The sequence below is a fragment of the Sebastes umbrosus genome, chromosome 13 (assembly GCF_015220745.1).
Source record: "Sebastes umbrosus isolate fSebUmb1 chromosome 13, fSebUmb1.pri, whole genome shotgun sequence".
NCBI lineage: Eukaryota > Metazoa > Chordata > Actinopteri > Perciformes > Sebastidae > Sebastes > Sebastes umbrosus.
Genome location: NC_051281.1, coordinates 22,775,816 through 22,791,014, shown reverse-complemented (window position 1 = coordinate 22,791,014; position 15,199 = coordinate 22,775,816). Strand labels below are relative to the sequence as shown.

General features: G+C 40.4%; 2 protein-coding genes across 16 annotated transcripts in view; one reads left to right on the top strand and one right to left on the bottom strand.

Annotated features, from left to right (window-relative positions):
* The window catches only part of itgbl1 (integrin, beta-like 1), a 61,480-nt gene extending 53,686 nt beyond the window's left edge, over nt 1–7,794 (bottom strand). The window contains exons 1-2 of one of the 2 annotated variants that reach the window (XR_005209520.1): nt 7,512–7,794; nt 1,476–1,678 (exon numbers count right to left, since the gene is read on the bottom strand). Coding sequence is in view for 1 of the 2 variants with exons in the window: in XM_037789489.1 (XP_037645417.1) it covers nt 1,476–1,678; nt 7,512–7,603 (295 nt within the window). In the remaining variant the exon portion in view is untranslated. The remainder of the gene's footprint in view (nt 1–1,475; nt 1,679–7,511) is intronic. The other variant, XM_037789489.1, reaches the window with a different exon arrangement.
* A 4,225-nt stretch (nt 7,795–12,019) lies between these two features.
* The window catches only part of nalcn (sodium leak channel, non-selective), a 100,848-nt gene continuing 97,668 nt past the window's right edge, over nt 12,020–15,199 (top strand). For 9 of the 14 annotated variants that reach the window (XM_037789655.1, XM_037789639.1, XM_037789643.1 and 6 more), the window contains exon 1: nt 12,020–12,311. In XM_037789655.1, coding sequence (XP_037645583.1) covers nt 12,264–12,311 — 48 coding nt within the window. In that variant the 5' untranslated portion in view covers nt 12,020–12,263. The other 5 variants (XM_037789644.1, XM_037789646.1, XM_037789649.1 and 2 more) reach the window with 3 other exon arrangements.

Sequence of the window (15,199 nt, the reverse complement as noted above, 5' to 3'; positions counted from 1 at the left end):
GGTACAAATGAAAATAGCAACTGTTGTTAGTTATATGGTGACAACATAACACAATATGGTGCACCTTTGCAAAGGCAATTCTCAAGCCGGGGGCGGTATATTCTAATGAGCCTGCATGTGACATAGGAAGGGGAGCCAAATCTCAATGGCTTGTTGAATCACATTGTTTCTGATCTAGGCAGCCCACAAAGAAATCACTGGTTTGTCTTATTTCACAGTTTCTGTGTCGGTAGGCACTCCAGATACCCAAATGCATGTGCACAAGCACTGAAAAACCTTTAAAAGTGCAACAAGCTATGAACAGATGCTAAATATAGACGATATGAAGCTCCCTGCTGGAGCTGTTGCCCTTGCGACCCGACCCCGGATATGCGGTTGAAGATGGATGAATGGGTGGATGGATGGATGGATAAAGCTCCGTAGGGCAGAGGGGAACTGGAGGGCCAGTTGATCAATCTCTGCAAGTTTGTCACCACGAGCTATCCCTCTCACATCACATCTAGTCGTTGATTTATTGTTAATATAAAAATATTGATTATAGCAGCTTCAACAAAAAGAGCACCATAAACCACTGCTGCTAAGAATCACCTAGCCTAGTTTAGGCCAGGCTAGTTAGCTCAGCCTAAACTAGTTTTAAAAAAAACTGTAACCTTCATGAAGGTGAGATTTATTGCAGGGCTGTTGTATTAGTTTTACTTTTCTCTTTTGGTAATATATTAGCTCATCTGATGATGTCCAGCTTGCTCAATGAGCTACAAGTAGCCTTTTGTTGTAATATGCATGTCTGCGAAATCTGTGCTCATCTTGGAAAGCACGTGTGCAAACGTGGAGAGTATCTCAAGTGAATTGATGCACTCTCAAGTGTTCTTTCTGAGAGCTTGTAACATTTCAGGCAACAGGCTAAGTTCAAAGCTGTGCCTCCCAACAAAAGCTAATTCCTTGGTATAACACACTTGAACCAACCCACTGTCTATTACCAATGAAACCCTTTGAAGTGCTGCCATGGTGATGCCTCAAAGAAACAATACTACACCCCTCTGATTTGGCAATAAAACCGAAATGCTCTAAATCCACTCCAAGTCTGTGAAATCCATGTTTCTTTATTTGATATGATAAAAGGAAAGGGATATTAAAAGCCTAAATAAATCAAATAGATTTTTGAATTACACCCTTAAGCTTTGTATGCTTCCTTTGCACCTGGCTGAAACACACGCGAAACATCAGCTGGAAAGTCCATTTGCCAAGCTTCTCTGTTGCAAGCCCACAGTGAGGAGCTCTGCTGCATCAATAACTGAGCCGTCACTAACAACCATGCCCAAGTAGTAAAATATGTGGAGCCATGTGCCTGTAGACTACTTCACATGAAACTCGGACAGTCAAATTTTTATCAGAAAATATGCCAATAAAACAGCGCTGTGATATATTTGACTCCTCGCTATAACACCAAACCGTCAAGTTGTCTTATGTGTAAATACCATTGCAAGTTTTCCCATTAAGCGTAGCACAGACCCAGTCGTGGCACTCGCAGCGCGAACCGTAGAACTTCCCCGGATCCGTGGCCTCGCAGGTGCAGATGCCGCAGTCACACTTGCCCCTCCCGCTGCAGATCTTGCTGTCAGGTGTCCGGCAGCGGCGCAGGGACGACTCTGCGGACAGCCTACACACGCCACCCACCTGGCTGGGGGAAAAAAAGAAGGTCAGTTTGTTATGTGGCTTTGGAAACTTCTGAGGTCAAGGGTCAAGTGTGTCGCCACCTGTATCTGTTTTACATACAGAATACCACATCTGAGCGAAGATACAATACTTTTGCTGCTCTGATGTGGCAGCAATGTCTACCTTTATACATCAAAAAGGATCCATTCATGATATTTGGTATGTATAGTATTTATATATGTATGGATATACACATTAGTTTTCTCCTATATATAGTTTAATAGAGTGTGTTTGAGAGACCCATAGATGAGGCACCAGTCCAAGGTTCAAAATGCAATGCCGTTTCCAGTAACACTCTATGATGCCCATGTCTATAATGCATTATAAACATATTTCTAATGCATTATAATCTGCTTATCGCACTGTATAATTATAATTATTCACACTCATAAATATCCATAATGGTTTATTACGAAATTCATAACACATTATAAACATTTAATATTGCTGGTCACTCACTGACATTTTCTTGTGGTTGTAGGGTGTACTATAATGCCCATAGTTGTAATATATCAAGTTTTAAAATGCATTATAATCACTATTCTAATGTGATTATTAGTTACTCCAAGCAGTCATTGTTTGCTTTAAGTAAAGTGAAAATTAATTTGATGACATTGTGTATTTTTTCACTTTACTTAAAGCAAAACATTGGCCACTTATAGTAACTTATAACCACATTATAATGCATAATAACAGTGATTATAATGCATTATAAAAACATCATACAACTATGGAAATTATATCACACCACTATTCTTCCAAAAAAATACCAGTGACTCACCAGCAATAATAAATATTATGAAACTTGACCTTATAATTCATTATAAAATTATTTATAATGTGTTGTGATTATTGTTATAAAGCATTGTGTATATTTATGAGTGCTTATACCTATGATTCTACAGTGCTATAAGAAGATTACATTGCATTATGTGCGTGTGGTTATAATGCATTGTATATTATTACATGTATAAACTTTTCTTTTCTTTGTAGATTTCTTTATAATGTGGTTTATGTGTGGTTTAAACTAGGACACACACACAACACGGCTGAGGTCACCTGAGGGGGGAGTGCTTGTTGGATCATGTGACCTCTTGATGGGAACTTTTGACAAATGGTGTTTAGCTGCAAAGTGAACACAGTTTCATTGCTTCACTGTTTAATCTTCTGTCGCCTATACCGTGCACATACAAATTTGAGCATAACAAAAATTCGATTTTCAACTTCCCTTTAATATGTGAGCATTTCACTGCAATATCATAAAGGAAAAACACATCTGAGATGAAGAATAGTGGGAAGAATGTAACCTCTTAAAGCACACAGCCAGCCTGTTTGGGTCTACATCACGAAAAAAACAAACGCCTTGGAAACACAAAAAAAAATGTGAAAGATTAAGCTAATAAATCAAACAAATCAAATAGGACAGAACCAGCTTCACCTTTCTCCAGCAGCTGTTGCTGAGCCTCGTTTTTACTCCACGGGATCTCTGGGTGAGATTTGTTTCATTTGGACGCCGTCTGACATTCTTTTTCTAATCCTGCCCTCCCAAACTGTCCAGTCTGGAAACAGTAGACACACTTCAAACAATCCACAGATCAAGTGTTCCTGACACTCCCATTCAAATGAAATAAAGAATGTGTGTTCCATGTGTCATGGGGAGGTTATACAACTTCCATTTCACACAGGCTTGGCCCACAGATGGCCCTTTACTCTGTAAAGCAGCACACTGAATTTTGAATGTATCTGCTATTCAGAATGAGCCCTAGTGTTTTGTACCTGATTCAACTGTTATCAAGCCATTAAATGTGTGTTATCGTTTGTTATAAGCAACATAGATGTGGGTCAGTAGGGGCCTGCTATGCCTGCTAGTCTCACGCTATCTACAGGTATATACTACAGCGCCTCACTTCCGCTTTTGCTCCCATCATCGCTGTTGTATTCTTTTATTCCTTCTTTCGGTGATCGCCCATGTCAATAAATGACAAAACCTACTGATGGGTGTAGAAGGGCCCTACTGACCCACATCTATGAGGCTTATAATCACTGATAATGCCCCATTTAATGACTTGATAACAGTCTTTTCCCATGATAACATGGCTACATGACATTGAGATGACTTCCTGTCAAGGTTTTTCAGGGAAAACAGGGTTGGACCCAAATGCAGATAATTCCAGTGTTGAGAGCATTACATAGTAGATAGTTTTAGGTGCTTACGGCGACTGATAACAGCTATTTAATGGCCTGATAACAGTCAATTCGGGATTAGCCCGTAATGGCTGCACCACAACATCATAAACCAGATCTGCTATGTCAACTTATTTTATCTGGCACTTGTGTTTCAACAAGACATTTTTCTTTCACCATCTGAACTCAAAATGCTTCCCTCAGAGGGTGAGGCAACGGAGGCCAACTGTGCGCCTGTCAGCCACCCAGTGATTCCTTCCTGTAGGGCTCATGGCTTTGTCAAAGGAGCCATTTGAGCCCACCGAGGAGATTTTCCTCAAACAGTTGCATGCTGCTGCTGTACCTAAGAACAACAGGTGTTCTTTTACGTCCAGGACAGTGCAGCTGAATGCATTTACCCCCACTGTCGTTTGGGAAAGAAGAAAAAAAAGGAACCCACAGCCTCTCTGAGAATGAACATACCAGAGGTTTCTTGATATTAATGCCATGTTAGCCTAGATCCATACTGTAGCAACAATCCTATTCTGCCAGCAGGATGGAATAAACTGATATAATTGCAGGTACAATGTGTGTATATGTTCAGTGAGCAGCAACCTACAATTAATACTGTGACACATCGAGCTGTCAGTGAGGACCAAACAAGTTTAGTTATGCCGCCTCACCACTTCTGTTAAAAACTGCTGATGCTGCCTCACAAATTCTATAAAATAATTAATTTGAGCACAACACAAAGACTAAAGCTAATGCTTCTATGACTGCATGAAAGGAAATGAAAAACATCATAGGAAGAAATAGTAAACAATATTCACACCACTGAATCTGACTAAACAGCATATTATATGCCCAAAACTGCAAATTGAGAAAACACAACTAATACTGCTTTGAACTGGGGATATTAGACATGACATGAAGAGTCCAATAAACAGGGACACGACCCATATTGTTCTTAGCACAACTCACTATTGTTTATATATGTATATATATATATATATATATATATATATGTCTTTGGGCTTCATGTGCATCATGTGACTTGTAATTTTGACTATTCTATGCCAAAATTGCTACTAAGCCTGGTGCTGTTCCTGGGGCCTTGTTTTGTCCCATAAACTAATAGGGCCCATAAGGGTGAAGATAGTGTGATGATAGTGTGATTGGTATTTCTTAACATGGACCCTATTTTCCCATGTTTATGTGTCTAACTGACTAATGGGGACAACAATTTCTGAAACTTGTCCAGTATTGAGGGTTAACGCTGTAACCGGAAGCTGCGAAACGAGATGCAGGGGCAAGTGAGCAGCATCAATGTAACGGTATGTCCACTAAAAGTGTTTGTTTTTGTCACTGACAGGCTCACATTGTTATTATAAGTGTCTGACAACATTATGGAAAGGACCCGTTGCGAAAATCTGAATATCGATATACTCTGACTCAAATAAATACAGGCGGCTATTGAATTCAAAGACCTCAACCACGTTGTTGAAATCATCTAAATATTCAGCTATGAAACTGAAAATCTTTTAGTTACGCTTTCTGTACTCCAACACAATAAACTCTGCCCGGCTGGCACTCGCGTTTTCACCATGGATGTATTCCACATTTCCACCTTTTGTCTTCTGGCAACACGTCAACTCGCCAGATTGCAGAACGAGACTTCTCCTTTAGCAAGACTCTGTCCATAATGTCAGACACTCATAATAACAATCAGAGTCTGTCATGGCAGAAACAAGCACTTCTAGTGGACGTAAATGACGGTGCCAGCTTGCCCCAGTGGCACAATATTGCAGCCTGTGAGCAGCTGCCGTGAGCAGCGATCTCACTCAATAATGGACCAATTTCAGAAATTGTTGTCCTTATTAGTCAGTTAGACACAAAAACATAGGATATATAAATAGGGTCCAGGTTGAAAAATACCAAAATTACCCTTTAATCTTGCCTCGGCAGCCTTAATTGTTGACATTTTGGATGTTGATTGGATTGAGCATTGTACGCACATTGTCATAGTGTCACTCAGTGGCTGCACCTGTGTTCTTAGAACTGATGTTACAAAACATAAACTTCATTATTGATTGTTTCACACCTGCTTGTTTTGCCACTGTCAAGTTGTTATGATGACATACCTGGTAAACAAGCAAGGTAAGAATTGTTTGGAAATGCATAATTTAAACAGAGGAAAACACTATAATCACCTGATTCTCAGGAGATGTTGCTTCCTGTGGTAAAGCATATGTGGGTTTGCCACTGTTGTCTAATAAATGCTATGCACTGTAGGCTACACTATAAACATACACAATATAATTACTACACAGGCATGGTGCACCTGCTTGGAGAAAACACCCCCTCTGCATTCGATTTAAGTTTGAATCAAATGGCAACATTAAGCCAGCAGATTTGCAGACTCATGCTCTACTGTAAAGGGCCAAGGTAAACAGAAATGTTTTTTGTTTTTTTCATATTTTAGCCAATTCCAGTGATCGACTTCATGTCATCCTTCCCAGTTTCAAACTTGATTCCAGTTAAATGTGATATTTTTTTAAAAGAATGTTTTTGACATCATTGGGCAAAAAAATCCATAATAACCTTTCAGCATATTGTAATTCAAGTGTTCTGAGAGAAAACTAGACTTCTGCACCTCAACTGATCCGAGCATGGCTGCCGGGTCACAAACTTTCTCATTTAACAGTACAGTACAAGATCTTTCTGAAAACATTTGAAGCGAGAAATAGTCATTACAGTAACAGAATATCGATTCATATTTGATCAGCGCTATAGTTTGACCGTTTGATCGGAGTTTGTGAGTAATTGACAGCTGCTCAGAGACGGCAAGGCTCCAGCTTGGCTCTGATTTGTTGTTTTCCTCCGGTCTGTGAAATCTTGCAGATGCCATTAGGAGCACAGGAGGACACCGACGGACACAGAGGCATATGATTTTTTGATGATTTTCAGTACTGTCAGGATATAGTGACCGCTTTATAAAAATAACTTTTTTTAATAATATTTGCCCCATTTCTACCCACTGCTGCTTTAAGTGAAACATTCCTGATTTCATTAAAAAGCAAAAAAAAGATGATATAGTATTGTACAAAAGTTTCCTTCTTGCAGTCAAGTTTTTAGCATGAATGTGTTAACACATATGAGGTTTTTGCATTTTCTCCTTACTTAAATTTTGTTTGTGACTACAAATTATTGCGCAGTAGAAGATTTTGAAACCTAACTCTCACTCCAGCCAGCCAAAATGTCACTAAAGCTCTTTGCACCAAACCCACGACCATGAAAGCTGTCAGAGCATTGTCACGTCAGCAGAAGTGTCCAAATGAAAATAAATTAATTAAGGTTTTTCAAAAAGTGCTATAAAAGTGCTATGAATAATGGGAACAGAGAAGCAGACTTTTCCTCCCATGACTTGGCATGCAGAATTATTGGCAAGAAAAAGCCACATAAAGAAACTCCACGGAAAAGCTGCAAGTGCAAACTACATGTATAGAGACTCCTAAACTTTCCCACATCTCCAAATGTTGTCTTTGTCAGCAAGACTCTGCACCTCCCTCTTCCATCTTGCTCTCTAGACTACCCCAAAAATAAACAAGAAAAAACAAAGCTGTGTGGAAACTCACCTCACCGATTGTAACAAAGTGTCCTCCACGGCTGAGAGCAGAATCAGAAACAACGGCGCCAACATGGACTGTACCAAAACCTCAGAGTGCATGTTTAAATCCCAGAGAAACCTGAAGTAAAGTAGCTTAAAGGAATTTCCCAAATCTTTCTCTCCTTAAACAGACAGGACAGGAAGAGAGAGTGAGAGGGGAAAAGAAAAAAGAGAGAAGGAGAGAAAGAGCAGCAGGCTGGACTGAACTGGCTGAGTCCCTTCAGAGGCCAACAGTTCTCTCCGTACAAGTGCCTTTGATTAGTCTTGACTCTCAGACACAGGCCTGGGCAGGAGCTGGAGCGGGGAAAACTGCCAAAATAAAAAGTTAAGTCACCAGTTTGAGATGTAATTAGAAGCAGACTGTTTTAATGTTTTGTTTCACTTTTTTCCCATTCCTTTTCCAGATGATCTCTCTATATGGTGCTGCAGTTTTGTTTCTATCTTTCCTTATGATGAAATAGGCCTTTTTTATCTGAACACATTTTGACATGTCACAGTAAGAAAAGCACATGTGTGCGAATGATGACATAATAATGATGGCTCAATCCCATTTAGCTGCTCCAGGATCAGGGTCCTGGTATTGCGCATGCTGGCTCACTGTCACACATAGCTTAGTCATAACTTACTGGGACACTTGGATGGAAAAGAGTCGTCGTTAATGTTATTAGTAACACCTGTATTTTTCCAAAATGGAGAATAGAGGGGGGCCTCAAACGACACTGCAGAAATAGTAACATCCATTTGACTCTGATCCGACAGAACAAATTTAATTTCAAGCAAAGCTGAATGCAAAAATTCTATTTCGATGGGTCTCAAAAGACTGTCTGCCGTTCAGTGACAGTCAAGGCACTATACCATCCAATCTGTACTAATGTTGTTTGGACCAAGAAGGTTTTTGGAATAGCAGTGGAGTCAGACGAGTAATATGCAACATATACCTTTGTTTGCTCTTGTGCATGAACAATGAATGAAGCATCGTGTAAGCTGAGGCAGGGTACTGATGTTGTACTTGTTTAGACATTTTTGCAGTAGACCTTTAATAGTAGTAGTAATAGTTCCTTGCTATGACACTATTAACTGATTGATATCCTTCATACTTCTTATGACTGTGCTGATACATGCATGCACTCCACCATCCCCATCTCTTCCTTATGTGCTAAGCTCAGTGTTCATGTATGTGTTTGTAAAAGGAACAGTATGTAACATTTCAAGGGATCTATGCTCAAAAATAGAAAATAATATTCATAACTACGTTTTCATTAGTGTATCGTTAGCTTAGAATGAGCCTTTCATATCTACATAGGGAACGGGTCTTCTTCATGGAGTCCGCCATGTTGCTCCACCATGTTTCTAGAGTATCCCAGAATAGACAAACTAAAAACTGTCTCTTTTGCGTTTTACGTTACCTGAAGGCCACCGTAGTTCTCCGATATGCTTGTGAAACTGCAGTAATGGGAGCCACAGAGTGCAAAACCGTGGTACCACCAGCTGCCGTCTGATTTTCGTTGCTCCGAAAGTAGTGTTATCTTGGTGAGGATCGCCTCTGAGCGAGGCCAACTGCGTTACCACGGTTTTGCCCTCGGTGGCTCACGTTACCGCAGTCATGGTAAGGAAGGAGTGAATGGAGGGGTACTCAGTTGGATGAAATCTGCAACCACACCAGTAAATGTGGCCAAATCCTACACACTGTCCCTTTAAGGGAGGATTACTTCCCCCAGCAGAATCGGTGGTGTCTAGAAGGGAGCCCGCAAATTGCAAAATCTGATCTGAGATTTGAAAAAATGCCTAACCTTAACAATCTTGCGAGAGTTTCCCCAGTTTGCTGGTTACCTTCTAGCCACTACCAGCAGAATCTTTGTTGCTGCATGGACTATTGAGAGCTCCACCAAAGAGCAGAGTTTTTTTCTGCTAAATCTAACTGTGTATGGTCAAACGGTCAGTCCTCGAGCCAAGTGTCTCTGACTGCATTTGAGTATTTGTCTGCACTCTAATGAAAGAAACGGAAGGTAAATTCTTGAATTGAGTTGCAACTTTTTTCAAGTCTTCACTGAAGATTTTTATAAAATCATTAAAATTATTGAGACAATTTTCACCCACTATAATAACCCCTACTGGTATGGTGCATTACTAACTATGGACAAAAACATGTTTTAACATACGCTATTTAAATGAGAGAAAAACAAAAACAAAACAAAACTAGAGACCATCTTGCAATGGGAGCACACCAGCTGCTATGCAATATAAACGGCCAGTGGCGTTCATGTTGATCTCAACTACACACCTGTAAAGTTTCGTGTCTGCATCTTGCACACAATCTGTCCACAGACAGACAGACATATAAACACCTGGCAAAGCACTCAAAACTGCCTCTTTGATAGTTCCCGTTACAGTAAGTGTCTCCGTGAACACATTTTGCCATGATGACACACACAGACTCGCATAGTGAAAAACAATACTAACCACACACTGTTGCAGCTGGTGACCTTCACATGACCTCACTTCAGAATCACCTCATAGGACTACCACATTATTGGTTTGATATGAGTTTTTTTAAGCAACCAATGATGTTAATCCAATGCTTCCTCCAGACAATGGTCTGCACATTTTGTACTCTGGCACCATTTAAACTGTTTGATACAAGCCCAGGCCAAAGGAAGGAATACCCTATGAACAGCTATGTCAGCTACACACAGCAGGCTGAAGTGAATCTTTCAGCTTGCACCTTTCATCCCACAGGAACTCTACACTGCTCTGAGCTGATCTGACAGCATTGTACTCAATAATGTATGAGGACTTCAATCAGAGGTATGCATAAAAAAGTTCATGCTATGTTTTACTTGGCAAACTTTAGAAATGATTAGAAGTCAAGTCAAGTCAATTTTATGTATGCCTATAGCCCAATATCACAAATTTGCCACAGAAACACTGCCTGAACTGCATGAAATGCCTCACTTGAAGTCCCGCCTTTCTTCCGTAACATGGTGATGTCACCAAGTAACACATTCGCATAATACCTGCCTAGCGGCTAGTTTGGCATGGCCTCAATCAAAGCTAGTTAGAGTGGAGCTGGAGTGGAGACCGAAGAGTTTGGTTCAGTTGACCAATCAGAGCAGACTGGGCTAGAGTGTTTCAGACAGAGGGTGAAAAAAGGTGCTGCAGCACAGCCGGTATGAAAAATTAAAGTGTTTTTTGAACATTACAGCATGTAAACATGTTCTAGTTCAAACCCAAAATACAAGGATGCAACTGTAAATAAGCATAATAGGTCCTAATATTTTGGCATCATTGGGCAAAAATTCCATTATAACCTTTCAACATATTGTATTTCAAGTGTTCAAGAGAGATAACTTGACTTCTGCACCTCATCATGGCTCTGTTTTCAGGCTTTAGCCCATGATGGGAGACTTTGGCAAATCACAGGCCATTTCAGAGAGCGTTCGTATTGGCTGTTCATTCAGCAGAGGCAGCTGTCAATCACTCATGAAATCCGATCAAACGGTCAAACAAGGGAGTGCTGATGAATATGAATTAATATTCTGTTGCTGTAATGCCTATTTCTCCTCAAATGTTTTCAGAAACATCTTGTAGTGTACTGTTTAGCTGTAAAATGAGAAAGTTTGCTCCAGCTGGTGGGCAGTGCTTGGTACGTCCTTAACTTATCTCAACATTGCTGCCGGGTCACAAACGTTCTCATTTTACAGCTAAACAGTACACTACATGTTTCTGAAAATATTTGAGGCGAGAAATAGGCATTACAGTAACAGAATATTGATTTATATTCATCAGCGCTATAGTTTGACCATTTGATCGGAGTTTGCGAGTGATTGACAACCGGCTCAGAGACGGCAGGCTCCAGCTCGGCTCTGATTGGTTGTTTTCCTCCTGTCTGTGTAATCCTGCAGATGCCATTTGGAGCACCAAAATACATATGCACCTGAAAGTAAGCACAATAGGTCCCCTTTAATGGGGAAAAAATGAAGAAAAAAAAAACTCAGGAAGAGCAACATGAGGAGGGAGATAGAAAAACTTCAACAACATATTAATAGGAAACTTGTCACTTATGTCATTGAAGGATTCAAGATTCAAGATTCAAGATTCAAGATGTTTATTGTCACGCCGGTTATACAAGTACAATCGTGTGAAAAGCTTTTTGCTGGGAAGCTCCATTAAAAATAATAAGTTATATTACAATTATAAAAGGAAATACTTTGTACAAGTCATATTAAGAACATATACATATCAGGAAGTATGAATGTACATATATAAGAAATACTTTGTACAAGGCATATTAAGAACATACAGTATATACAGTATAAGATATATGATTGAGGTATTGCACTTGTTTATTGCACTTTTTTGTGAGAAGGTGTTGTATGAATTATCTATTTAAAAATAGCAGTAATTAGAAGAGAGAAAAATAATGAAATTGTTTTTTTAAGAATAGGCCTACTGTTTTTTTTTTTTATTATGGAGGTGTTAGTCTGCCACAATTTGTCATTATAGGACCAAAACAAGTGAGGAGAATCGAGGCAAATTAAAAGTATATATGGGGAAACTGTGATGCAGCAACTTGAGGACCTTCGACTTGTTACCATGGAGACGGCTGCGCGCGCCTCCGCTGCATGCGCCCGGTGCTGTGTGTTGATGTGATTGGAAACCTGCGCGCGCTCCCGTACTCTCTCCCACACGGTCCCAAACATACACACCCGGAAAACAGCTGATGTCATGGACAGGACGAGACACGGCAGATAAGGGACAACCTCCTCTCGTAAGTGTTTCAGTATGTCTTCTTAACCCCGCTGCTGCTGCACTGTAACGTTATGTAACCGGACATCCAGCTGTGGTGCTTTTTAAGGATGCTACTGATGCTGCTGCTGCGCTAGCTTGTCCAGGAAGTGGAGACCTCCTCATCCTCCGGAGTAGGCCTTGATATACAATATTGTCGTGTATTTGCTACACTACCACGTGGCCATGTTGTCACATATCCTATTAGCTTCGTTTAGGACCTACTATATTCTGTATACGTCCTGTGTTTAGCTTGTTGTTGTTTTTCCTACCCCAATGTAGCACCTTAGCTCTCATCCGTTTCCATAGTAACCTTGGCTCCGTCATTCACTCAGCTCTCCATCTCAGTATGGATATGCATTTCATCATGATTGACATCCAGTTGTGTAACAGCCATTTAACAGGACGTATATATAATGCCACACAGCAGCTTGTTGTTTGTTGATGATGAGGAGGTTGAGCAAGTTTCCCCAAAAGAGTTTTTTAAGGATTTCACAGTCACCCATTGAAGCCTGCCAGGCCATAGTGGGTCAGCCATAAGATAAGATAAGATGAACCTTTATTAATCCCCCGAGGGAAATTCAGGTGCCAAAGCAGCAACATCAGCAAACAGAGTGAAACACAGGAGAGGTAAAGGTATACAAAAATGATAAAAACAATAATAGAGATATAAAAGATACAGAGTGAATGGGTGAACATAGTGTGTACAGTCCGTCAATAAATAAATTTAGTATGTACAATAAATACATGTAATATGTACATATGTGCAGTCTATAAAGTGGTATATAGGATGTATAGTGTAAAGTAAGTGTAAAGTGCGCCAGTGGTTAGAGTCCAAGATGGTTGCAGATATAATGCATGTTTAAAGTTCTTAAAGTCCTCATAGTTCTCATATGGGGGTCAGCCTTAGTCCTCATACTTCTCATATGGGGGTCAGCCTTGGTTGTGGAGCCTGATGGCTACCAGCATGAAGGACTGACCCAGGCGCTTTGTGTTGTGCCGAGGGGGGATGAGTCTGTGGCTGAAGGTGCTCCTCATCTTGACTCATCATGGAGGGGGTGGGTGGGGTTATCCAGGATAGCATCCAGCTTCTTCCTCATCCTCCTCTCTGCCACCACCTCCAGATCTAATGTGACCAAGTGTAGCTTTTAACAAGATTCCCAAGATTGATATGGATTTTTCTTCAAGAAAAAATAAGTTATCCGCACAATAACTTCTTTATGAAATTTGTACTGACCACTAAAATGCTGCAAATTGGGATGCACCGATACCGATACTGGATCGGATACCGGGCTGATACTAACTCAAATAGCTGGGTTGGGTATTGGTGAGGATGGGGCCGATCTATTCAATTAAATATATATTGTATCTATGTATTTATTTGTTACATTTAGTTTTACAAAGTTTAAAAGGAATGTTTCAGTCAATCCTATTGTTGCCTTACACATAAAAGAATGATTCCAGTCACTTCCACACAGTGAGGCATACAGCTTATTAATTAAACATTGGTATTGGATCGGCAATCGGTATCGGGACTGAAATAGTCGGATCGGTGCATCCCTCGCTGCAAACAGAATGTTGTTTGATAACATTTTAACATGCAAATGACACAAACATATTAAGTATGTAATGCTAATGAACATTTGTAATGCATTATGCCGCAGACGGTGTCAATTGTGGCAAGGATCTGGTATTTTTGTTTCAGGGCTGAGTGTTTGACCTCATGCCTCAACCTTGAAGCTGCTCTAATTCATATTCTGATATTAACAATGTATCTATGCTGCAATCTATGTCATTTTCAGAAGCAGCAGGCAGGTGCTTTCAGCAGAAAAGCTCTGATAAAACCCACTGTATGCAGCCTGCCCAGCACCCAGCAAAGTTTGCTCTAAACACAGCTTTGCCTTTGACATGCATATAAAGTCACAAACAGTTTCCCATTTACTCATCAAGTCGCTCATAACATCAGACTTGCCAACCTTGAGACCTAAAAAATAGGGAGGATTTCAATATACACGCTGTGCAGTGTCAGAGACCAGTTGAGATAAGGAAAAGGAAAAAAAAGGTGTGAAAAAATTGCCATAATTCGGGAGAATTGTGACCCTGGGAGGAAACCGGGAGAGGACAATGAAAAACTCCTGGGAAAAAAGGGAGGGTTGGCAAGTATGCATAGCATTCATTTGGAGTTGTGTTTCTGGCCACTAACACAATATTCACTATCCTTTTAGCTCTGTCTCGGTCGCCTACAATCCCTGAAGGAAATATCTACCGCTCTGGCTCTTAAGCTACTAACTGCTCCACTATGTTCACCAGCTAGTTGCTTACTTTGTCTGTCTTCTCTTCTGTTTGGCGCTGGGAGGTAGCATACAGTGGGTTTACAGTATCAGGGCATCTTGTCAGAAAAGAAATGCCTGCTGCTGCTGGAAACAAGGTCAATGAGAACAGCTAGGGAAACTAACAAAGAGGTTTACAAATGTGCTGCCCACATCAACCAAACTTTTTCTTAGATGATAGTGCCAGTGCGCACTCTATTCAAGATTAAAACTCCAGCGAAGAAAGTTTGCAGACTCCAACAAATACTCACAGTTACAATTAATCTGCCCAGTGATCGCATCCTGCCCATGAGCAACACGTCCTCTCTCCAAATGGGAAAGTAATTGCAGTCTTTGCCACCTATACTCCCACATAATAGCACTTAGACCCTGTAATTTAGTTTTCACTCTTCTTCATGTCTCCATCTGCATATGTTAAGTGTAGCAATTACACTGGGAAATTGCTTCTAACTACATGGGGTTTTATATGGACAGTTTCTTTTCTTGGTAGGAACATAAAAGGAAACAAGGGTGATACAGTTACATTGTTCTTCCCATCCTA